Here is a 26,969-nt window from a genome sequence, read left to right on the forward strand (position 1 = left end):
ATCCTAGAGCATACTGGTACTTTTGACTCAATAAAAAAGCAACTATGTTATCCAAGTGAAAACAAAGGGTACCAAGAGGGAAGTGAATAATCCAACACAAGGCATGGCTGTGCTAAGGATTATTTCTATTAAATCTAACAAAAATTCAGTTGAACCTGATCTTAAAATCATCTGTAACCACTAAGATTAGCATGTTAAAAGCTTTAATGTACGGAGATATGACAAAATGTAATTTTAAAAGCAGTGACTTTTCATTTTGTCTCTTGAAAGGAAAGGATTAGTGGATGAATAACTGTCAACTGAAACCTACAAGTGTCACTATTACTAATGTATTATAATGACTTACTGTATGTTTCCCTTACATCAAGAGCACAACCCCATCCTGTTTCTTCTTTCTCGCCACTTGCCTTCATCTCTGAAATGACTTCAACTTAAGCAATAAGAGGGTCACTATTTTAAGAGGGAATTTGTGACGGTCTGAGGTACCAACCTCCATTTCATTTACTGCTGTATATCAGCTCTTTAGGTTTTCCATTAAGTAAATTAAAGTTAGTAAAACTTCATTGGTCAATAGTGCTCAGCCATTTAATTAAATAATTAATGCACTATTCGTTATACACAGTATCAGAAGAATACATTATTTTTGTGAATTACAGATCAAGGGTGTATCTTTTTGTATTTAAAATTACATTATTTCTTTGAAGTGTTCTTTCTTTTTTTTCACATAAACAGTATTACAAATTTATGTCTAGAAGATCAACTTTTCCTTTATTCAGCTAACAAAAATTTACTGAATGTCTGCCATGTCCTCTCACTTATTTCTTGAGCTGGGAATACAAACTGAATAGGACACAGTTTGCCCCTAGAGGGATGAATGTCCAGGAGAGAGATGTGTGCCTAGCTATTGCAATTACAATGCAAGGAAATAAATAACGTAGGCACAGGCTGCCAAGAGAGAATCAAGGAGAGGTGCATAATTCCTTTTGGAAGAGTGAGGAAAGGATTTCCTGAATGGTTGAACTGAATTCTGAGGGATGACAAACGGTCCTCAGCAGCATGAAGCAGGAGAGCTCTAGGAATGCATACACAAAGGCAAGAAGCCTTGACACTGTTTGGAAAGTGGCAGCACAATGCAGTTAAGAGCATGGACTCTGGAGACAGACTGCCTGGGTTCCACCTCGGGCCATTACTTAACCTCTCTGTGCGTCAGTTCCCCCAACTATAGAAAGGGCATTCATATGAATACATACATTAAAGGTATACTTTAATGCAAAAAGATGAGTTAATTTTTGTAAGTCACATAGTAAGAGCAATTTAAATGTTTGCCATTATTAGAGTTGGAGTGCAGGGTTTTTGATGGCAGTGGAAGAAGGTAAGAAGGTTGAAGACTGGAGAGTAGGGATGGGCCAGAGATAAGAGGCTCATGGTTAATTCTGAAAGAGCTGGGAAACCATGGCTGGATTTTGAGTATCTGAAGGATGACCTACAATTAGTTTAAGGTTTTGATAAAGACTAATGAGTCACGAGGAGACTGGAGTGGGATGCAGTGTGAAGCTGGGAGATGAATTAGGGATCTCTGGAAATAGTTCTGGAGTGTTGCTATAACCCTGAACCAGGGCAGTGGGATAGTAATGGAGAGAAAGGATTAGCTTTAGGAAATACCTTCGAGGCAAAGTTGGTAAGATTTGATGACTCACTGGATGGTGGCATGAGGAAGAGGTACAGTGCAGGGAGTGGATGGGAAAGATGCTATACTTTATGATTGAGCTGAGAGCTCTTTGGTCTCTTGGTATTTATAAGAAAACAATAAATGCCAAATTTATTTCCTTCCGAGGACTTCCCTGGTGGCACAGTGGTTAAGAATCTGCCTGCCAATGCAGGGGACATAGGTTCGATCCCTGGTCCGGGAAGATCCCACATGCCACGGAGCAACTAAGCCTGTGCACCACAACTACGGAGCCTGCACTCTAGAGTCCGAGAGCCACAACTACTGAGTCCTCGTGCCACAACTACTGAAGCCCACGCGCCTAGAGCCCGTGCTCTGCAACAAGAGAAGCCACCGCAGTGAGAAGCACGTACAATGCAACAAAGAGAAGCCCCGCTCGCTGAAACTAGAGAAAGCCTGTGTGCAGCAACGAAGACCCAACACAGCCAAAAATAAATAAAATAAATTTATTAAAAAAATGTATTTCCTTCCCTCATGAGACTATACCCTTTTTACAAGCTGAGATGACTAGATTTTGAAAAAAAATTACAGGCGAAAAAATATTTAACTTAATTGCAGAGTCTTGCCACTTGACCTCAGAGTTTCTAACTTTATCTGAGACTTTGAATTTCAATGACAATATTCAAAATTTGGAAGATATCTTCTGGCCATTTTGCTTTAGTTTTCTTTTCTGAAAATGTAGAGACATTCTGGCTGGACTTCTTTCCCTCGGTATTATGTGATTGTCTGACATCAGCACCGATATATTCATCTCTGACACATGATACTGGCTGGCATGAGAAAGAAGGGGCAGACGGCTGAGTCTGTGAGCAGGACATAGCAGCTAAGCCCAAGACTCAGTGGCATGTGCAACAGGTGTTCTGTGGAACCAGGGTTAGAAAGGGCTTCTTCCTCTATTTTTAAAAAGTGGGGAAGTAACTCTCTCATAACTATACAGAAACTGTGACAATTATATGCTCATGGCTACAAGATACAATTATCAAAATACAAGGTTTATTATCATCAAGTTGGAGCAACTGAGTGCTTCTTTTATTCCCTTCCAGTTTTGAAGTAGAAGATTCTTGTGCTACAGCAGAGGTCCTGAAGCAGGGGGATGAATTTGCTAAGCCTGTAAGATTTTTTTTTTAGTTCAGTGACGCTATAGGCTATATGTGGCTAACTTGTATGCTTACAAGATTGAGTGTCTTCTTTGTCCCCGGAGGGCCATTTACCTTAGTGGACTGTCAGGGAATTGACAATGACAGCATAATTGAACAACAACACTTATTTTCAACATAGAATTCTAAAGCATTCTAGCTATTAAGCAGTAACAAGAGGCCACGTTCATCAAAGATGAGTGACCCATTCCCTCAACCCCATGTGTTTTTTTTTTTTTTTTACTACTTCTAATAACTTTATCACCACTACTGGCTGTTCCCACATGAGCAAGCAAACTGATGCATCGAGATACTGGATAAAATACCATAACATCGAAGCCATTTTTCTTATTTATCTTTTTCTTGGTCTTTGAGACAATCCAGTTTTCAGCCCCCATCACGCTCTCTAGCCAGTGTTTGACAGAGACTTGAATCCAAGCTACAATGGTCTAGCTTTGATCTGGTCCTGTAACTTTTGGGCTACAAACCATACAGTATTTTTTGAGGGAAAAAAAATGAGCACTTTGCTTCAATGTCCAGCAAAATAGTATATTCAGTCTACTCATTAATTTGAATCTACCTAATTTTTTTTTTTTTTTTGCGGTACAAGGGCCTCTCACTGTTGTGGCCTCTCCCGTTGCGGAGCACAGGCTCCGGACGCGCAGGCTCAGCGGCCATGGCTCATGGGGCCAGCCGCTCCGCGGCATGTGGGATCTTCCCAGACCGGGGCACGAACCCGTGTCCCCTGCATCGGCAGGCGGATTCTCAACCACTGTGCCACCAGGGAAGCCCTATATGCCAATTTGTTAATCTTCTTTCTTATAATTAGCAGGCTATTATAGTTGAACGTGGCAAAATATTTTAATTAGGCGGTCCATAGATATTTCAATAAACTTGAATTTTTTTGACATTTCAAACATAACCTTATGTTATCATGCCTGCCTCCTACTATTTTAAATGTAGAGCATGTTCCCGCTGCAGGAATTACCATGGTTACTTGTTGTGCCAATAGTGAACTGCAGTTAGCATCAGAAAGTATTGTCCTGTCTTACCGCTGTGTTGAAAATGACATCAATATCTCAATAATCACAATTATATGAATTAATATGGAACCCTGGAGAAATGTGACCAGGAGACAATTGGCCATAATGGAAGAAGTTCTTAAGAGCTGAACTATATTTAAGGGGCTTTTTCGCGGGGTCCACTGTGTTCATATTCTCTAAGAACTCATTTTAATGCCAAATGTGGTTTTATTTTATTAACAGTATTGTGGAAGGGTTATAATCTCACTCCTTCCTTTTCTTTATGTATTCTCCTTTTGAAGTGTACAGAAGTTTGGTACTTTGTGTAGGAAGTGATTCACATTTAACGTGAAATGATTAACAAAGAACACGATCGGCAAGGCTTGTTAAAGGTACTTTTGTGGCTACAGATGGTACCTAGGATTAAATTGATTTGATCAGAACCCCCAATTCTGATTATGTTGACTAGCTGAAGTTTTATTAAGGAAAGGTCTAGTTAATAAATAGTCTTCTGAGTTACTATCCAACCACTCCTGCTTCATAAAAGTGCTTTAGAAATTCTAGGGGCCATTTTCCCATGCCTCTCACTGATCTCTCAACTTGACTTTGTTCAAAAGACTTACTTCTGCAAATCACCAAGTAAAGGAACCCTAAACAATGAAACGTACTCTAGTACTGAAGTCTCCACTCACCTGCACTGGTGCCTGCACCGGATGTGAGGTCTCCACCCATCAGACCACCTATGGATGAAAGAGGAAGATCAAAAGGAGAAAGGCTAAAAGGCCCACAGAGCAACACACTTTACCTTTAGCAACCTTAGCATTTGGTCCTCACCCAAGAGTCCTAAATTTGTCAAGTACTACCTAGGTCAGATGGCTGATATTCGTTTCACTGTGACATGCTGTGGTCAAACATTAAAAATACAATCACTGACTGACATTTTGCAGAATCTTTCTTTCTAAGAAAGATTACATTTAAAAAGCTAGCCTTTAGGACTTCCTGGTGGCGTAGTGGTTAAGAATCTGCCTGCCAATGCAGGGGACACGGGTTCGAGCCCTGGTCCAGGAAGATCCCACATGCCGCGGAGCAACTAAGCCCGTGCGCCACAACTACTGAGCCTGTGCTCTGAAGCCCGCGAGCCACAACTACTGAGCCCACGTATCACAACTACTGAAACCTGTGCGCCTAGAGCCCGTGCTCCGCAGCAAGAGAAGCCACCGCAATGAGAAGCCCGCGCACCTCAACGAGGAGAAGCCCCCGCTCACCGCAACTAGAGAGAGCCCACACACAGCAACGAAGACCCAACACAGCCAAAAATAAATTAAAAAAAAAATGAATAAATTAAAAAAAAAATCTAGTCTTTGAATGGTCTCTAAATTTTTATCATATTTACAAGTCTAGTTTTCCCTAAGGTGATATTTTCTAGAGAGTGAAGGAAAAGAGTAAGGCTTACTCTATGCTCAAATAACCATATATTTGATGTTTAATTCTTTGTAAGTGTATTTTATACAATTAATTCTGTGCAATGCTAATTGTCTAGAACTTTGGTCATTTCATGAATCTTCTAACAGTGAATGATCTCATTTACTATCCGGATTTTACTTACTAACACAATAAAACAGGTTTTACTGACTACAAATTTAGAAACATATGTTTATTCACTGTTAGCTTAAGAAAGTACGTTAAAATTTGGCAGTGTGTATTTATGAGAGTTGGGATGTTTCAAAAAGATACTGAATATAATAATTATTTTTACTTTTTAAGGAACAAAATTTAGCCAAAAGAACAGAATATCAGCTAGATTATTCTCTAATTGCTATAATTATTATTTGGTTCTGGGTTTGGAATTAGAAGAAACTGTTCATTACATTTTAGGAAAATGTTTATTATTTCCAATCAAATAAATATTTTGGAAATAAATGGGATTTTTAAAAACAAATGAGCATGAGTTCATCAAATAGAAGATTCAATAGCATTTGAGTATGATCTGAAAGGAATACATATGGTTATTGAAAATGCTTATGAAAAATTTCAGCATATTCAGAAGTAGAAAGAATAGCATAAGTTGTTTATACACATCTCTCAGATTCAAGATTTGTCGTTTTTTTTAATGTGGCTGATTTTGATTGTATTCTCCACATGAAGTTTCTGTACTAAAAAAGTAACACATGTTTAATTCAAATTAGAAGGCAGATAGTCAAATATTCTAAAGGAAAAATTCTGTGAATAAATCGTTTTTAATAAAAAGTGTGTCTAAGACATTAAAACTTTCCTATTAAGTGCTTTTAAAGAAATAAAATGTAAATATATAATGATTTGCTGTATGTGATTTAGAAATACAATGACTTTTTGGTGCTTATTTTAGAAATATGAAGGAATTGTTTAGTTACATTCAACTCACATTTATTTAGTTCTTATGGTGAGTCTGACAAATCAAGAGGACATTCTTCCCTTCAAGGTTCTGTAGGTTCAGTGGGGAAATGGACACATACTCAATACAGTACATCATATTGTGTATCGTTTGATCTGAGTACTAAAAATGGTCGAACTTTTCCTGAGCGATGATTTTTCTCTGGGACACTATGAATTGTATAATGGTAAGCGTCTCCTAGAAGTGCAGACACACATTTGTGGCAGGTGTATACGTCCTTGTGATGTGCTCTTAACTACTGACTTAGTTTTGTTTTTAATTCACTGTTCTTTTAAATTATGCTATCCTATCACATTTCTTTCTCTGCCTTAAATCCTTTTGTGCTATGTTACTGTATAAATAAATAAATATCGACCAAAATAATAAATAACTGAGATAAATGCTATCAGAGGACACAGGGGAAGGTTTCACAGAAGAGGTGATATCTGGCTAGGAGGAAGAGGGAAAAGGGCATTTTAGGCAGGAGAAGAGGAGAAGCAAAAGCATGGAAACAGGATATCTGATGTTCTGTTTGAGAAAGTATGTGGTTAAAATATAGCCAAATGAGGAGATTGGTGATAGATAGGCTCAATGAATAAACTGCAGATTATGAAACATTCTGAAAGATATTCTGAGTTAGGTTTTATCATGTGGAAGACCTAGCTGGGGATGGTTACTAAGCAATGAAGGGACATAAGACATGGAAAACTGGAAAACACGACATCTTGTAGGTAAGATAGCCTTTTTTTGCCAAGGGTGGCTCCTTCCAATGGTTTGTTACCATTGCGTTCTTATGAGAACATACCTGTGTTACCCGCACTCGGTGGTCGATGTGTTACACCAGGAGACATACTATTCCTCTGCAGAGAAGGGTGGGGCAGTGGCAAAAGGTTGGGGTTCCCCAGTGAGCTGACGGGGTTGCTGTATACCAAACTGTTGTGGCTGGACACTGGGATGGAGACTGGCATCTCAAAGTTGGGAGGTGGAACAGCCTGTAGGAGCAGGAAAAAAACCCACGGGTAAATGAAATGAACAGAAACAGAGCCCTCCAAGTACAGACAGCTTTTACTTTTCTAAGAAAAATTTCAAATTCCAAACTGCTTGGTGTCTAGAAGACCATTAAGAAGAGGTCTCAGGATGTGCGGATCCTAAATTGATTTCTTTAATGTGCTTAGAATGCCTTCTTTGCAACTATTAGAAAACGTTTCACTTTTGTTTCAAACAAAGCCCCATTTCATTAGACTCCGTTGTCTTTGAATTCCGGTCTATTAAGTAGTGATTGTTCATCTGTGATATCTGAATCTGGTGCCAGAAATGACTGCAAGATCAAAGGTATATGATTGTGAAGACTTCACAGAGAAAAAGGATTAAAATGCAAACTGGAGCCTTTGGTTTAATTGCTTATTGAAGCATATTTATGCAGAAGTTTAATGATATAAAATCATCTCCAGGCGTGTGAATAGCACATATACTTTAATTATTATTTTTAAAAGTCTGTCTTTTGAAAGTTAACTCTAAAGATAATAGACATTTTACGATATAGGATTCAACAGAGCATGTATCATTCAATAATTCATATTTTAACCTGATAGTTCAGAATGTATATTACACTTCACATTTTGGGATATACTGACACTGACAAATGGCAAGACCTATATCTTCAATGAGAGAGCTGCAAGCATTTAGTGAACCGAGGCTTTGTGGATGTCTAGTTAGAGTAATTCAAGTCCCAATCATTGATTTTTTGGTATTATTTTGGTAATTTAATCCAAACATGCTTATTTTTCTGCTTGCATTAGCTAGATAATCATAGTTGTAATTCCCTCCCTCTTTTTCTTCGTTTTTAACATTATAAATGAAAATACTGTTTCCATATATTGCCAGAGGACTCATGATGTCAGAACATACAGCATTCTTAATATAAAATGGACATATGTATGTGTATGTGTGTGAATCTAATATGTATACTAGGGTTTATATAGAACATTCCCTCAGGGAGTCTCTAATGAGCCACTGTAAAAATTTAAATACATAAGTGCATATGGCTCAAAGTTTTCTTTTTTTACTATTTTTTTCTGTAATCCTAACATCAAGTTTTGTTTTGTTTTGTTTTTCCTGGTTCATTGGCTGGCCTGCATCATACGTTGTGCTCTGCAATAGTTCTTTGTTTATCCTGGTGATAATTACAATACTGTCCTCTTTCTATGCTTCTGCTCCCTTTTTCTTTATTTTTCCTATTTGTCTTTTCTTCCCTGATCTGGACATGGCGATACTGACAAGAACAAACGTGTCATAACTCTTTTCTTTTACATGTCTTTGATTCTTCATTTTTTAGAGGGAAATAAAAATGTTCAAGTGTTATGTTAACATAGTCATTTTTTTTATTAGGCTTTATCTGTTGTAAACAGGGTAACAAAAACAATTTTGGATAAACACCATGATATAATCGAACATGAATGTTTGATAAGACATCAAAGAATGAATATATCCAATTCCCAGAGTCTTTAAACAACAAAAAATATTAGTGTATGCTGTAAAATAAATGTCTATACAGTCAATAAAATATTGCATTCCTTTATTAAAAGGCCCAATAAGAATTACTCTAGGGCTTCCCTGGTGGCTCAGTGGTTGAGAGCCCGCCTGCCGATGCAGGGGACACGGGTTCGTGCCCCAGTCCGGGAAGATCCCACATGCCGCGGAGCAGCTGGGCCCGTGAGCCATGGCCGCTGAGCCTGCGCGTCCAGAGCCTGTGCTCCGCAACGGGAAAGGCCACATAGTGAGAGGCCTGCGTACCGCAAAAAAAAAAAAAAAAAAAAAAAAAGAATTACTCTAGCACACCTAAGAAAACGAAGTAGCCTTCTAGGTTTTCACCATTTGCCCCTCCACCCTCTTCACTGCTCTGGGTCCAGAAGGCTGATGCTCCAGACTGTATCCACCAGATTCCCCTGGCCCTCTGGCTTTGGCTGGGCCAGTGGAGGCACCGTCAGAAGTACAGAGAGTAGGAGGAGAGAGGTCAGGGTTGTCTTGTACTGTAGCATCCCTCTTGCTGGGCCACAGGATGGCAGAGGCTGCATTCCCCTAGTGAAGGTCACGCCCCTTTTGGGGCCTCTCTCCTATAGACATAGATCTAACTGTGCTCCGGTAACTTCTTCCTCTTCTTGCACCTTCAGATCTAGATGTGGTAATAGCTTCTAGGTTGTAAGCACTAATGTACTTCACTATTTCTCGAGTTTCCCTGATCTCTACCCATCTGTAAATAGTCCCTTTATTAAACTCTCTTCAATTACCCTTTTGAATTTGCCACCTGTTTTGCACTGGAGCCATAATAGTAACTCTCCAGATCTAGAATAGTGGTGCTCTATACAGGTGAACTATCTCCTTAGGGAGCATTTTGGAAATCTGTGGGTGTCACAATGATTGGGGGGCATGGCTGGTATTTTCCTGGTGGGTAGGTATGCTGTATATTCTATTACACGTGGGACAGTTCTACACAACAAAGAATTGTCTCTTACCCCATCCAACTTTCCAATGTCCCACTGGACATTCATGTGGGTGAAAAACCTATTTAATAATGATCTGAGTCAGAACTAACTTTGTTCTGCAGACACAAGGTATTTTTAGTACACCGAAATGCAGATTTTATTAAACACTGAAATTCCCAGAAATGCAGTTACTGTGTGTGGTGAGGGAATGTTTCACTCTGTTTGGTGTGGGACTTTATTAAAAATTATTCACTACTTTGGAAAATCATGTCATCCATGACAATGCTGCTCTTGTGACTTTTGTTGTAAATACAGCACACTGCTTTCTCTTAACTCACTCCATTAAAAAATTTTCCTCACCACTTCACTGAAAATGCTCATGTCATAGTCGTGAATAACCTTCAGGTTGCTAAATCCAATGGTAACTTCTCAGTCCTCAACTGGGACACAGATGGTCACTCCTTGATAAACTTCCACCCTTTCCATGGCCCTGAACTTTCCCTCCTATCTTTTTTTTTTTTTTATTTTTGCGGTACGCGGGCCTCTCACTGCTGCGGCCTCTCCCGTTGCAGAGCACAGGCTCCGGACGCGCAGGCTCAGCGGCTGTGGCTCACGGGCCCAGCCGCTCCGCGGCATGTGGGATCCTCCCAGACCGGGGCACGAACCTGTGTCCCCTGCAGCGGCAGGTGGACCCTCAACCACTGCGCCACCAGGGAAGCCCTCGCTCTATCTTGATAGCTGCTCCTTCTCAGTCTTCGCTGCCGGTTCTTCCTCTTCTCCCTGCTCTCTGAATGTAAGAGTACCACAGCCCTTTTTCTATCTCTAGCTCAGATCTCTCTCCTGACTCCAGCCTTGCATATCCAGCTATACCCTCAATATTTCTACGTAAATGTCTGATAGACATCTCAAAACTAGCTCCAATGTAACTCTCCCCATCTCCAGCTGATGACAGCTCAATGCTTTTGTTTGCACACAATAAAATCCTTGGAGTCATCCCAGAATCTTCTCTTTCTCCCACTCCCCACATCCAGTCTACCAGGAAATCCTACTGGCTTAAATTCCATATAGTCTCCAACCACCTCTCACCTTCTAATGGCTGGTTGTAGCACCATCATCTCTTGCCTTAATCACTGCAGTCACTTGCTAATGGTCACCCGCTTCTATCCTTGCCCTCCCTTCTATTTTCAACTTTGCAAACAGATCCCTTAAAAGCATAAGTCAGATGATGGCACTTCTCTATTCTAAACCCTGCGAGAGCTCCCATCTTAGTTGGAGTAAAGCCCAACTTCTTCCAATGTTCCACAAGGCCCTATAAATTCCAGTTTTTGCCAGGCTCCATTACTGATTTCCTATCATCCTCTTCCTCCCTGCCTGCCTCATTCCTGTCTCATTTCTCTGGCTAACTCCCATCACTTCCTTCCTTCAAAATCTGGTCTTTTCCATAAAGAACAGACTTGTGGTTGCTGGGGGGTGGGGTGGGGGGTGGGGGCTGGGGGGCGGTGGGGCTGTGGGGAGTGGAGGGAGTAGTGGGAGGGAAGGATTGGGAGTTTGGGATTAGAAGATGCAAACTATTACATATAGGATGTTTAAACAACGTGGTCCTACTGGATAACATAGGGGACTATACTCAATATCCTGTGATAAACCATAATGGAAAAGAATATGAAAAAGAATATAGGTATAACTGAATCACTTTGTTGTACAGCAGAAATTAATACAACATTGTAAATCAACTATACTTGAATAAATTTTAAAAACATCTGTTCTTTACAAGGAAGCCCACCCTGACTACTCTACTTAATCCTGCCCCTGCTCCCCGCATCTCCTGATCTCTTTCCCTCTCTTCTTTCCCTCTTTTTACAAGATCAGTTAAGGTGTTGGTCAAATAATGTTCCCTTTCATCAAGGTGCTAAAGGTCTTTTGCTATGAAGTAGTACATACCCTAGTCTACTTCTTATTATATTAATTGAATATTTTTATTCAAAGAAGAATGTTTAGGAAGATACTATATTAACATAAAAAAGTACAAACTTACAACTTACTGTATATTATTTTCTGAGCAGACACTATACTATAATTCACATACATGATAAGACTCAACCATTTCAACATCCCTTCACTATAAATATAATCCTTCCTTTTTAAATTGGTGAGATTAAGTAAGTGGCCCAAGGTCATCTAACTGGTGACTGAGCCTATTGGTTTTGCTACTAAATCACCATGCAACACAGTATATGTTTTTGGATAGAAATAAAATATTTCAGTCAGAAATTATACTGTGAGGTGAGTATGGGCTGCATATTAGTAGCTTATTATTTATGAACCACAAACATAATGAATTAATTGGATTCTCACGGAACGTGGCTGAATGTCCACGGTGGGGTACATGCTTATGCCCACTGATGCCAGGGTGTGACGGAGGGCTTGGGGAAAAATACACCCTAAAGACTCCTATCATTCATATTTACTCAGATTTGGTATTTTAAAGCTTTCTTTTGGTTACAAATGTTTTAATCCATATTCACTATTACTACTTATAAATGTTTACCTGGGAACCTAAGGATCTGCTGTAAAACTACTTCTCCCCTGAATATTCTACAGAATATCGATTGTGTCTCAGTAGAGAGCAAAGCCAATACCTCCCTCCTCCCCCATGCTATGTCCACATCCAAAATAAACAGGATGATTCATAATCATTTAATAAATTCTGAACCAGTCTACTAACCAATTTAGTGAAAGCCTCCCTACTCCTTTCTTCCTCTGACCATCATCCCCAAGAGTTACTCAGTTTCCAGAATTCTGGACTGTAAACAATTTGATGAGAGTTATTATAAAACTCTCTTGTGATTGGCTAAACAGAAGTCAGATATAATTCTGATATCAGAGCATACTTCAAAAATTCACAATTCATAAAATACGGTAACATCTGTTGCATTCTATCTTTTGCTTTGTTTCCTTATCTGTATCAGGAACTGGCTAAATAATTTAAAAATCAAATTATAAGCTTAAATACGACCATAGTAAGGTGTTTCAGGGAATGAGGAAGAACATCAGCCTTTGTATCAGAAATCTCAGCTGCAGTCCAGGTGGTGTAATAAAAAGCAACTTAAGCAGGCAAGTCATTTACTCTCCCTCGAACTCATGTGGGACCTGAAGTGGCTGCATCCATAAAAGAGACCAACCAGCTCTAGATGCTTTAGGAAATGCCAAGGCTATAATAATATACCCATGCCTATTAGAAATTGGCATTTTTCTTTTTCTTCTTGACTTTTCAAAATTAAGGAACTTAAAAGCACCTAAATTTTTAAAATTTTTGTCTAAAAAGTGAAAGCCAAAAAGTCATTTAAAAACTCCAAACTTGCAAAGATTTCAGGGCCGGGCTTCAAATTTTAGAACCCTCAAGATAGGAAGGAAGAAGGAATTTGGGGTGATTAAAATGCTATAGGTAGGACTGGCTGTATAATTTGCAGGGCTCAGGGCAAAATGAAAATGTGGGGCGCTTGTTAAAAAATTACTAAGAATTTCAAGATGGTGACAGCAGAGGATTTAACCAAGTGTGGCCCTAGGATAGCAGGGCCCTGCGTAACTGCACAGGGCCACACCCATGACACTGGCACTGGCTTTTTCATATAGGCATGAGAGCTAAACAGCTTCTAGTTTCTATCCCTGAACAAATTGATCATGGTTGCCAAAGTGAGTCATCGTGGTCAAGAAAGGTATCAACTCTTATACAAACCCCATGATTTTCCCAAACTTACCACAAGGAAAAGTCCAATAAAATATTTTTAATAAAATATTTTTACTTAATAGGCCCTCTTTCATTCAATGTGAATGACTGAACTGAATCCCTTTTTTGGGCCACTACTGACACCCTAAACTTTTTTTTTTTTTGCGGTACGCGGGCCTCTCACTGTTGTGGCCTCTCCCGTCACGGAGCACAGGCTCAGCGGCCATGGCTCACAGGCCCAGCCGCTCCACGGCATGTGGGATCCTCCCGGACCGGGGCACGAACCTGCGTCCCCTGCATTGGCAGGCGGACCCCCAACCACTGCGCCACCAGGGAAGCCCACCCTTAACTTTTGATCAACCATTACCAGGCTGCTGAGAACTAGCAGAGAAAAGCAGCACACAATGCTGATGACTAGTGACTACCGTGTGCTGGTATCCAAATCCCCTCCAGGCTGCCCCACGACTCTGGCCTGTGCTCACTACCCCCTCCATCCCCAGTTCCTCACAATATCTACACCCACGTCACTCTCTCCCAAGCCCCTGCTCCCCCATCTCATTAGCTATAGAAGCTGAATTCAGTATAAAAACAGAGGTCATTAGGTGGTCACCCCCTCAATTTCCCTCTCCCACCTACCACCCTGACTACATCTGCAAATCCTTCCCGTTCCCATCCCGGCCCCCTTCCCTTCCTTGAGAAGCTTTGCCATTTTATCCCCATTGCACCTACACGTCCCATCTTTTCCTTCCTTCAAGCGTTCCTCCTCTACATATAAATCATCTCAAGTGCTTTTCCTTTTAACGCCCTCCTTGATCCTAGTTACAGTATTATTTCTCTCTCTTCATAGCCCATTATTTGAAGAAAATGCATCCATACTGTCTATTTCCACTTCCTCCTGGTCTCTCTCAACCAGTCCTGCATTTGCCCCTCCTTCCCTCAGCCCATTTCCTAATTCCTGGTTCCTCAAATGGAGCTGTTTTTCCTCACTGTGAAGCCCAGCATGAACCATGGCAAACCCCACATGAGGAAATGCTGGTCAACATGATTCCAAACCATCCATGAATTATTTCATGTAATTGAGGAATAAGGGCGTAAATTAGATTATACTGACAGGTGACTGCAATATTAAATTTTTCTATTTTAAAAGGGAAACTCTTCAACCTGGGTCTTTGAAATAGAAAAACAGTCTTGTAATGTTTTTAAAGAGGTAGTGACACTCTCTCCGTACAAAGGGCAGAGTGTCCTTGCCCTGCTGTAAATGTTTTAGCAGCTGTGGAAACTTTCAACAAAATTTACTTCCAGCAACTGAAAGCGATGTGCGAAAACTGGGCTTTTCATCGTGGAGACTGAAGCACTTACTGAAGAAACGACGACTGGGAGGCACAGCCTGGAGCTGTGTGGCTCCTTCTCACAGCTCTGCCTGGAAACTCTAATGTGGTTTTCCATCCCCTGCTGCACATCACTGCACCTCTTAAGAAATCATGTATCCTGATTTTGAACTCTTTACACGACAGGATGAAATATGGTGAAGGGATCCAGGTAGGCATTACACCTCTTTCCCCCTAGAGCATGGGAGAAATGATCCAATGTGCAAACACGGGCGTTCTCCCAGAACTTTGGAGGTTAAAGCTCCACACACACATGGAGAGTGACTACCAGTCTTACATACACCACCCTTTCCCTCACTGTGCTGGGGGTTCCTCCTGAGACACCTAACGTGCTTCACCTTAACATCTTACATTCACAAATCTGCCCGGCAGCTCTAAACTAGTGTATTATATCGTGGGAGAAACTCAGGCCATCAGAACTAAAAAGTGGCCCAAAGGAGCTGTTTCTTTCCTCCTTCTGGGCAAGATAGAATCCCAATAGACTTCATTTAAGAATCCTGGGTATAGGGCTTCCCTGGTGGCGCAGTGGTTGGGGGTCCGCCTGCCGACGCAGGGGATGTGGGTTCGTGCCCTGGTCTGGGAGGGTCCCGCATGCCACGGAGCAGCTGGGCCCATGGGCCGTGGCCGCTGGGACTGCACGTCCGGAGCCTGTGCTCCGCCATGGGAGAGGCCATGGCAGTGAGAGGCCCGCGTACCACAAAAAAAAAAAAAAAAAAAAAAGAATTCTGGGTATAACAAGTATGCATTGCTGCATCTGATAGGAAATGTTTCATTTGACCAAGTGCCCACTGTGGAAATGCTGTATGTAGTACTCGGTTTTATGAAAACCTTTAAGAATTCACAGCAGTTAGCTTTCCTTCATGATACAGTGTATTAATAATTCTGATTCAATAAAAGATTTCCTGTTGACATTATTTCATTTAACAAATGAAGCAGGCATATACTTATGAGGACATGAAGTTTAATATGCATACATTTTATAAATAAGTTTTAAAGTATTCAATTTAATCCAGGACAGGTTGATTGTGCACCTACCATGTGTAAAGCATTAATTTATCTTGTGAGTGCCGTTGTGGATTTGGCCTGGAGCTTTTGTCCCCAGATATCTGCACTGAGGCCTGTTTTCCCTGCAGTCTCTCTCAATCCTCAGGTTTAGGCTGTTTCCCTAACTTACAAAAAATGTACTTTTTTGAGAAAGGGATTAATTATCTACTGAGGAGCTTGTCTACAATGACAGTTGGGACACTAACAGAAAGTTACTCAGAAAGCATGTGAACCTCGAGTTGCATCACTTTATGTCACAAAATGAACACCACTTGACTGATGACAGAATAGAACAAAAGGTATGTACTCTCCCCCTCTACATATGGGCAAACAAAATAATACATGCAGAGTTATTTCTCTTAAATATCTGGCAAGGCACAAGATTGATTGTTAGGAATTTTTTGACTTGGTTAAGACAAAATTTAGCCAAATGTTAAAGCGTGGAAAATGTTGGTATAGGCAAAGCGAATATTCTGACAAAGCTTTAAAATCACCCCATCACACAAACACGTTGAAATCTTACCATTAGGTTGTCATGCAGTCTGTTTCTCTGCAGCGAGCATTAGCTTTAACCCTTCAGTGCTGCTGCTGAATTTCATATTTAGGGAGAGGGCTGAAGCTTCATTCAGGAATAAGCTTGTACTTGGGGGATGAGTGTCAGTTTACACAAGAGAACTGCAGTTTCACTCGTGCATCTTTGCAGTCAATCCTCGCTCAGAAGGAGACTGTAGTGTTTGACGAGTGCCTGGTGATCTGTGCGGACTGTGTGTTTAAGAGATTATGTAAATTCAGTGTGTGTCACACAGATCTTTCTCTTCCTCCTGTGAACTTGCTCCCTCCGAATGAACTTCCTGATGGCGCATCTTTTAGATGACAAAATTTCAGCAACCCTTAGGGTCTGCTTTCTAAGCGACTGCCCTTGGGATGAGATGCCTGTTTTCTGGGTTTGACTTGGCAGTGTCTCTTAGAGAAAGCCCTCACTGAAAGGGTTAAGGTATGTTACTGCAGCAGCTATCAGCAGACCAGCCATCTACCTTTGGTACTTACAGGAATTTTATGGCTCTTGATCATATTATCAAATTCTTCATTAATTTTTTTGTATTTTTCTTCAGTGCGTGGGGTGAGTGCATAAGAGGAGTCGGGATCGGGGCTTTCACAGCCTTTGTTTTCTTTCTTGTTCAAGGCCTGCCAGGTTCAGAGAAATATCAAGAGTAAAAAAAATGAAGGGTGTTTTGAGTACTTACACACAATCTTTGCCTGCTGATCATTAGATCAATATCTTCGTTAATTTTCCTGTACTTGTCCTCAGACTCAGGGCTGTGACCTACTGAATCGTCTGCATCAGGATCTGGGCTGTCACAGCCATTAAGGCCCTTCTTTCTCAACGTCTGAAATACATAATTTGGAAAGTTCAAACCTAGACAAAGGCTGTAAAAGACATTCAGGGTGTCACAGACGTTCAAGCTTGCCAGTATTTTAGGTTATTACATGTGCTATATTACATTAGGGTAAAGAAAAACCGTAGAAAGACACCATGAGTCATTTCGACAGTGCACTCATTACTACTTAAAAAAAAAAAAAGTAAAAGGGAAATATTCCTTCTGCAACCAAATTCAACGAACAAAGATGGTATGAGGATTGAAGTTTCATGATCTGGAATTCATATGTGCTCCAAACATCTAGTGACAGATGATCACAGAACACAAATAAGGGGGCAAATTGCAACACTATTTTAGAAGTTAGGACATTACGCAATGATTTCAGAAAACGTGATCATGACAAAAGCAGAAATAGTGGCAACAGATCCTTAGTTTGAGTTTAACATAATGGTTGGCACTAGAAGTGTCCTGCCACCCCTTTGGGTGTGCACTTGACCGCAAAAGGTGGTAGGAGAACCCAGCTCACATTCTCACGAAGTACCCATTAAGAATGTTCAGACCCTGTGATCATAAGGTGAATCACCTTTGTTTAGTCTGGTTAGAGTTCTATATGTGTGAAAACCTGTATTGAAATTGATAATACTGAGAAGTTGTCTGCCTAAACAGAGGCTGGAAAGAAAAGGCAACAGAGCTGAGCTTAGGGCTTCATTATCATGACCTGAGTAAGGAAGCCAAAGAACACTGCAGAGAGGTAACCAAGTCAGTAACTACTGAAGTAGCAAAAGTTCCTCCTGGCTGCAGCTGAGGAGGGTCACCCTGAGACTGCCTCCTGACACATGAGAGTGAAAAGTCAGTGCCTCTTCCCGAACCTCCTGTCTCCTGAATGTATGTCTTGGTCTAGTTTCAGCTGTCACAGAAGGATAAATACTCATGTGTAACACTGTAACGGGAAAAGTATGAGTCAGGAGTTTGACTTTCTTTTTTTCTTCTTTTTAAAATTGATGGTTGTCAACTTAGTTGGACACGATCCTATTTACAGAGATAGTTACGTTTTTAGAAATTATAAAACTTCTGATTAATCAATCACACAGCTTGCCATGTGAACTTTTAATAGACTAGCAACATTTCTGAATGTTCCTGGTACTACCAAATCGTTTATAAAGAGCTGTGTACCTAAGCGTCTCTTATCAATGGAAAGTTCAGCAGAGCTCATCTTTATTAAAGACCGAAATCACGTACAAATAAAGCAAGAGCTGTGACATCAAGCTAAGAACTCAAAGCTGAGATAACACTCCATTTTTAATTCACTCAATTGGGGAAAACAAATAAAACGGCATGAGTTAAAAAGGGGGTGTCGGTCTTAAAAATTTAAACTCCTTGGCTCTTACTGATGTGTAACAAATGTAACATTTTAAAAATTTGTTTCTGAGGCACTAAAGATTTTCAGTTCAAATCAAACTGAGACCATTTTGACTATGTCTATGATACACTGTGGCTCTGTAAATATTTATTAATGTTACAGTGATATAATATAACAAATAAACATATGGTTACAGCTTATTATGTGGTACAATGTTTGAATATTAAAATGAATATTTTGACACATGGCGATAAAATATACATTTACAATCTTGGGGAATTTATAACTGGTGGGGCCACCTGGCCCCCTATCATGGATCTACAGCTATCATTTTTCACCCAGAATAAGTACTCCTAGAGGGTTCCTACAATAATACTATAGAGGATGTCACAATACGTTAGAATAACAATTTTATTTGCTAACTTAATTTCCTATATTTTAAACTCTTTTGTTAGCATTATCTCAATCACAAAAGCATTCTTCCGGGTGATGACTATTTGTATTATGATGTGGTTCTGCTTTGATCTCCACATATCCTTGAGCTTTTAAGAATAATTTCTGAGTGTCTTGCATCATACTCCACGAATTCTTCATAAAAATTCACTTATGCAGAAAAAAATATGTAAGATCAAGAACATATTATCTGATATGTTTTCAGAATTTATCTACTGATATTTCTCTAGGGCATGTTAAGAATATTCTTATATAAACCCCTCATTTAAGGTCTTATCTGGTATAACATTAATTTACAGTCTTATCTAGACAGTAGATTTTTCAATGTGCACCCGAATCTTTTATCCAATAAATCTTCTTGTGAAAACTATAGTTGTTTTGATGTGCAGATTTTTGACAACAGAACGCAAGGGTTAGGAGAGGTCTATCAACTGTCATTACAATCCATCTGGCACGTACATGTGTGCTAAATATTCTTACAAAGCTTTCAGGGCTAGATATTGTGTGTGGTTTATAAAAATTGAAACATCAATTATACTTTATTGAAAGAGCTCCACAAATATTAACTCATTATCTCTCACAAATCTTCCATGAAGATTTCAGGAAACCTTATGCTGGGTCTCAGGCCAGCATGGCCCAGCACAACGGCCCAAGGCTCCCGCCTCCTGCCAGGCCACTGTGTGGTCCCTTGCCCCTGCCTAGGCTTTCCCACACTTGTGAAGTGCAAAGTGAGAGATGTGGAATAGACCTCTCCCACGCATATGTAACTACAGCGGTGGACTGAACACTGAAATAAATTAGGTAGAATTGAAAAAAAAATTAGGGTGTGGGAAAATTGTAAGTATAAAAATATGGCTAAAATGTTGATAGTTCTTAGATGTCAAGTTTTAGACCAAGTGGGAATGCTTGTTGTTCAATAAAACATTTCTCAGTTTATAGGTTAAAAAATGAATTAGATCGATAGCTCCTTTATACCTAAAGACTTATATAAACTATTACATAAACAAAGCAAGTGGCATGAGGTCACAAAGGAAATCTCAGTGATGGGAATAAGAGGGAAAGAGTGGCTCATTTTCTCCCAGTAAATTCTTCTCATATCTGACTACATCATCCTACAATGAATATCACCACTATTTAAGTAATGAAATATCTCTACCATTTAAAGGCACTTATAGTCTTATTTCAAGTTATATTGTGTTATTTAAAAGAGGAGCATTTTGAGAAATACAAACACAAAACCCAAGAGCATATTGAGCTCTAAATTCCCATAATCACATAACCAGAACATTGAAAAAACTGTTCAAAAATATTACTCTCAGCTGAGAGCTTGTAGAACACATTTCTGCTAAGTACAGATTATTACAGTGGAATTATAAAGCTCTGAAAATGGAAGTAATGGCACAAACTTTACCATAGTTTGAATGTGGAACCATAAGACTAATCTTATCTTTATTATATTAAAAATCTACAGCTGTTTAATTATGACAAAAGAATCAGTATTAGATTCAGCCAAGTCTGTCTTTATCACAGTAATAAATAGCTGATATTAACTAAAGGGATTACTAAATGGATAAATAAGCATTATTCCCTACGGCCTTTTTCTAGTAAAATCAAAATCTCTGTCACTGGCCTTTGAAAGATTCTCTGATCTTTTATAAATGTTACTGGTCAGGTAATGTAGGCACTTAAATCATTATTCTTTCACAGGGGCTAGAAGTCCTGGATGTATATATTTTAAGCGTCTCTCAGCTGACTATGTTTTGAGAGATTTATTCTGTATGTCAAGATAAGGCAAGACATCTACTGAAACCACCAACTTCCCTTGCTTCATATCTAAAGAAACTCTTCCCTCAGAGAACTCTGTAAATCTGGAGTCAGCATTCCATGTGAGAGTGACACTTGTGGGGTAGATCATTGACTGCAGAGGCTTCTGGGATGTTTTCACAAGGCAGAGACTGTCATGCAGTGAGCTGAGAACAGCCTTTTCTGAGAGAAGTAATTAGATTGACAGAAGGTGACATACTCCAAACAATAAATGGGAAAAGGAGTGCAGACAGGTAATCCAAAAACCACGTGGAATCTCCCCTCCCAGACATGTGGACATATGGACACTGCATTATTACATTTGTTCATTGGGAAAACTTGAAATACATATAAACTGACAAAGATAGGTGACAGGTGCCTCAAAAATTCTAATGAAATACATGTAGGGAACAGATTCTATTTCATTACTAAAAGGAATATAAATGAAAAAGAATGCCACATGGAGCTCTCATATCTTGTCTTAGACATTATGTTATCAACTAGAAAATCCCTTCTGTATACAGTGGTTAAAACTGGCTTCCCCTTCCTAATTTATTTCTTGTTAGTAGAAAAGAAATATCTAGTTATTGGCTTTTTTCAATGTATGAAGACTATAATATTTTATGTTGATGCTATTTAAGTAAAATTTAGCTTCTTTCAGAGACCCACCATCACAGATTAAAAGCTTCCAATCATTCAATTTATTTCCATGTCTGCAGTCTTAGTTCTCAAGAATATATTATTTCCATCATCTTCCTTTTTCTGTGCCTCCCCATTTCACAGCGGAAATTTCAAATCCCCTTGTGAAAAAACCCAAAATACTCTTACTAATTTTTGTTAAAATTCAAATAATCACCCTTTCTTGCACAGCTAGCATTACCCTTCAAAGGGCTGATGTATCAAGAACACATGCAGGAACTGTTATTATAAGTTGAGTGAATGTCCTGTTCACACAAAAGCCAAGAAAAAGAAGACATCAACTTAGGAAAAATGGCTTCCTTTCTCTGATATTAAATCATTTTTGTGCTTGTCTATCACAGCTTTATGAAGATAAGTGTCTGCTCTTCACAAGCTGAATAATCTTTAGAAAGCAGTGAATCCACACAGGCACAGGAGGTGCAGTTGAAATGGAGACTGCCCTTCACTGAACTTTCTAAGTGCATTTCACAAATACCCTCCCACCCTGGTACTGACACTCACAACACTGCTCCTTCCAGGCCCTTCAGTATCTGTGGAGTGGCTGCCACCCTAGGACTGTGCTCAATGACTTACTACATTTAAAACACATTCAGCAAATTATTACCGAGAACCTACTATATACCAGACACTGTTTTGTGTATCTGTAGAGAAGCAGGCAATACAAATTCAAACTAAAAGCTCTGACCTGACCTATAATATTGTATGTTTTTTGGTGATTTCTAGCACAGATTACTTAGGCTGGGGGAAGATCAGGGGCCAAGAAATTCCTCCACAAGTTTTCATAATCAAAACTGTAAGCATTGTCTATATTCTTTCCTTGTTCCATCGTTCTTCTTTGTTCTTAATATAGAAATGAAAAGGCACATTAAAATACTGTGAATTTAGTAAATCAGTAGGTAGACTTTAATTAGACAAGCAAATCATAGCTAGCATAGAGTATGCAAAAATTAAATATTATCCTAAATTATCCATTTGTGGTGAAAATTTTCATAAGAAATCAAAAACATAAACCTTAACAATACTACATTTCTCTAGGTTATTAATGTTCATTCTAACCAGATATTAACTCCTACTCGGGTAAGGCTGGGGAGAGCTGGAGAGTGTCACTGTTTTGTTTCTGTTCCTTTCCTCAAAAGACAATCTTCAAATTGGACTTGAAATTTTTTTCACTGAATAAATACTGGAAATAAAAGACTGATTGAAGACTTGAAGACTTTTAATGTATAGACGTAAAGAAATATCCAGGGCTTCCCTGGTGGTACAGTGGTTGAGAGTCCGCCTGCCGATGCAGGGGACACGGGTTCGTGCCCCGGTCCGGGAAGATCCCACATGCCGCAGAGCGACTAGGCCCGTGAGCCATGGCCGCTGAGCCTGCGCGTCCAGAGCCTGTGCTCCGCAATGGGAGAGGCCGCAACAGTGAGAGGCCCGCGTACCGCAAAAAAAAAAAAAAAGAAATATCCAGCCACTCCCCCTAATGGCCACAAATTCTTTCATATAAGTATTTAGAGGGTGATAGTTCCTAGAATTACTGATACTCTAATACTGGATGAGACCACCAAGGACCATCTGGGTCTTCCCCATGCCTTCCAGAGGGAGGATAATGCTGCACAAGCGCTGGCCTTTCATATCTCATGCCCTTGCTCAAGCCAGGCTCTCCTACTGGAATGACCCCACCAGTATCTGTTCCCTGCATGCAGACAGTCCTCCTCCAAGGGAGAGCTGACACATCCTCTCCTCTCAGTAGACTTCTCTGATCACCAGGACTGAATTAATTGCTCCCTAATTCATGCACTCATTTATTGTATACATTTTTCTACTAGAGCTTCTTTTTTTTTTTTTTTTTTGCGGTACGCGGGCCTCTCACTGTTGTGGCCTCTCCCGTTGCGGAGCACAGGCTCCGGATGCGCAGGCTCAGCGGCCATGGCTCACGGGCCTAGTCGCTCTGCGGCATGTGGGATCTTCCCAGACCGGGGCACGAACCCATGTCCCCTGCATCGGCAGGCGGACTCTCAACCACTGCGCCACCAGGGAAGCCCTCTATTAGAGCTTTTATCGCAAATTATTGTTTATGTGTTTGTCTCCATTGCTAAATCGCTAGGTAATTAAAGCAACTTCCTTTATTCACTTTTGAAGCTGCAATATAGAACAGAGCCTGACACACTGTAGGTGCTCAGTAAATGCTTGCTGAATGAACAGAACACACATTCCGCTTCAGTGACACTGCACGCAGAGGTTTTGCGACTGGACAGAGGCTATTTGGCTGGCTGAAGGTGAAAATGGTACTGGGATCTAGACCTCTTGACACATATTACTAAGTGCTACTATGTCAGGTGTTGTCTGGGGTCCTCTGGATGTTAAGAATGCTTTTTCTGAATATATGATCAAGATAATTTGTTTACATGTTTTTCTCTTCCCATGAGTGAGCTCCTGGAGGTTAGGCATTGTTTACTAGTCATCTTGTATCACGAGGACTTAGCACAGGGCCTGCCATGAGGTAGAAGCTTAATAAATGTTTGCAGTATTAATGACAGACTGAATGGATGGATGAACAAAACAGGAAGAAATGCTAGAGGGAGAAAGTGTAGTCTCAGTGTAGGAGTTTTGCAACTGCAATTTTCTTTTTTCACATTTTGTATTATTATTTCACACTGTTAAAAGTCAGTTATTATTTTAGTCTTTTTAAGTAACTGTTACAAAGTGACTGTTTTCCGAAATGTACCGTTTTAAACTTAGAAAGCAATGCAGTAGAGGCATAATGTGTACTAGGAATGAAATTGATCATAACTTATCAGGAGATTTATATCATTAAATACTTAAAATCTGGTGTTTTGGTCTACATATGGAATGTCAGAAAAACTGAGCATTCAGCATTCTTTAAGGGAGAAAAGCCATTAGTATATCATCTCAGTGATGAAATGGGTAGCAGGAAAAAGGGGTACACAATTCAGCACAGAAGGAGAAAAAAGGGAGTGGTATTTTAGGCAGCATGTATAAGGTTAGAAAAGGAAAAGCAGAAAGCCTAAAGAAAGGAATACAGGGAAACTTTTGGGAATGTGAGTCAGATACTATAAATTTGAAATGAGTATGTTTCAAAATTCTTGGGCAAAGTTCATTTTTTTCCCCATTCCTGGATCCTGGTCGCCTGTTCCACTGTTCTCTCTGGCTTTGACATTGGTCTTATTCTGGGCCAGTCTTAGCCTGGAGGATTCATGGAAAATCAGGGTGATGCTAGGGCCAAGCAAATGATTCAGGCTTCCTCAGGATAGGTCAGTGGTTTCACGTTTTTATTAAGGTTTCTTCCAGCACACCTCTTTTGGAACCTGGACAGGCATGCATCAAGGAGGCTGGCCTAGAACAGGACTGAGATGGGGAAGTGTGGCATGAAATGTCTCCTGACATTTTGAGTCCAGGAGAGATCTGAAGTGAAATATGAAACAGGGAACGTTTTAATATACAATGACTGAAATGCATGCTAAAATATGCAGGTAATCCTAATAATCTCTATAAAGCAGGCTAAGAAAATAAAGGCTGGAATACAAAACAAAAATCTGAGATATAAAGGATCAAACTGTAGATGAGTTTGAAAAATGGATGATGTTAGTGATTTCTTAAATAAGGAAGGAAAAGATAGGCAGAATTATAAATTAAACAAAGGTTGAGACAGGGAGGAGAGGAGCAAATGAACAAAGACCAGGAAGCAGGATTTTTGAAAGTACAAAATATGAATGCAATTCATCTACTAACCTTTCTGGACTATGGCACTTTACTTGCAAATAGGTTACAGGAATAACAAAGCAGATATTGGGGCACTGATTCTTTAAAAATAACATGTTGAAGCGTAATTTATAAACCATTAATGACTTATTTTAACAAAAGAAGATGTATATGTTATCTTGAGTAATGACAGTAAGGTCAAATCATTATTTTTGTTTCCCTGTAGCTCTTATCTAGTTGTAAATGCCTTTTTATTCAAGTTGGGCCAGTACGTGATTAGTCATTTGAAAAGGGAGTAGCCTTCACTGCCTTATTTATCAGTCAGCTCAGGATTATACTTAGTCATCATACTTCCTCATTTCTGTAGGATTCCCCTGATCTCTGCTACATCATTGATTTTCCCATTTATATTTTTGATTCCATCCTCTCCTTTCACCCATTCCCCTCCCAACTTTCCTTTCCTAGGAAACATCACAACTTAGTTCCTGGAGCTGGAGACCCAGAAATCACCCGAGACTCCACCATCTCTTGACTCAACCATCATTGTTTTTCTACTTGGTCTCCCATCCTTAGTCTGTTTGTCCCCTGACCCCCACTTCCCAGTTAATCATTCTTCCTTCTTTTGGCAGGGTCTTATTAAAATGCAAATCTAACTGTATCACTGTTCTCCTTATAAACCATGGTGGCTTCCAACAGCCTCACACACTAGTTTTCACAGCAAGCCCTCCGCCTGCCTTTCCGACACTATTTCCCCTCTTCTCCCCCAGCGCTCTAGGTTTTTTCAAGGGGGAACTTCTCACCACTTCCCAAGTTAGGTAGCCCCTTTAATAACACTGTTTCGATATGTATCATTTATTCTTGTCTGGAATATCCTTCTTTACTCCTCTCTGCTACACAAACCACAGTCATCCTAGGACATCTATTACCTAAGGCATCACTCACTCTGCGAAGCTTCTTTCTAGAAGCTTAGAGACTCCCTTCTCTGTACCCCTAGAATCCTTACCTTTTTGTGTTTTAAATAATATGTGGTGCTTTATATTGTTATTTATCTTTTAACATGTCTGCTTCACCACCTGACAGTGAGTTCTGTTAGGGCTGGATATTTCTGGCTCCTGACAGAGGGTCTGATTAATATATGTGGGCTCAATATATGTTCTCAGTAACTGTTCATCGGATGAATGAATAAGCAAACAAATTTGGCAGTCATACTTTCTAACGGTGACAGACTAACTGAAATGAGTTGGGTGGTCTCCTCAGGTGACAGTGTTTTTTATTTTAATAAGATCGGTAAGTCAAAATTCAAGGAGCATGAGTTCTGGTAGGTTAAAGCAATCTCTGTAATTACTTCATGACTGTGGCAGAGGATATCCCTGTGGAGAATAGAGGGAACAGTGGAGGTAACATAGAATACTGTATACGGGACACAAAGGGTTGGGATCCTTTGTGTTTAGAATTGCTGAGTCCTGGGAACCACGGGCTGATTCTTTCCATGCTCTCAAGTCTTTTGTGGCTATTGGTGCTCTAAGTTACCACCAGGAGGACATACACACAGTAAGAACCAAAAATACTGCAAGAGGTGCTTTTGTGCATTCCCTTCTCTGTTTCTAGGTTTTCCCTCAGAAACAA

The 26,969-nt window shown here is 39.9% G+C and overlaps 1 protein-coding gene across 9 annotated transcripts in view; it reads right to left on the reverse strand.

Moving 5' to 3' along the window:
* Positions 1-26,969, reverse strand: part of MEF2C (myocyte enhancer factor 2C) — a 152,878-nt gene that overhangs the window by 25,884 nt on the left and 100,025 nt on the right. For 8 of the 9 annotated variants that reach the window (XM_060295997.1, XM_060295996.1, XM_030847360.3 and 5 more), the window contains exons 4-6: positions 17,180-17,323; positions 7,100-7,286; positions 4,577-4,624 (exon numbers count right to left, since the gene is read on the reverse strand). In XM_060295997.1, the coding sequence (XP_060151980.1) occupies positions 4,577-4,624; positions 7,100-7,286; positions 17,180-17,323 (379 nt within the window). Of the gene's footprint in view, positions 1-4,576; positions 4,625-7,099; positions 7,287-16,982; positions 17,121-17,179; positions 17,324-26,969 lie in introns of all 9 variants that reach the window. The other variant, XM_060295999.2, reaches the window with a different exon arrangement.

This window comes from Globicephala melas, chromosome 3 (assembly GCF_963455315.2).
Source record: "Globicephala melas chromosome 3, mGloMel1.2, whole genome shotgun sequence".
In the NCBI taxonomy this organism is placed as follows: domain Eukaryota; kingdom Metazoa; phylum Chordata; class Mammalia; order Artiodactyla; family Delphinidae; genus Globicephala; species Globicephala melas.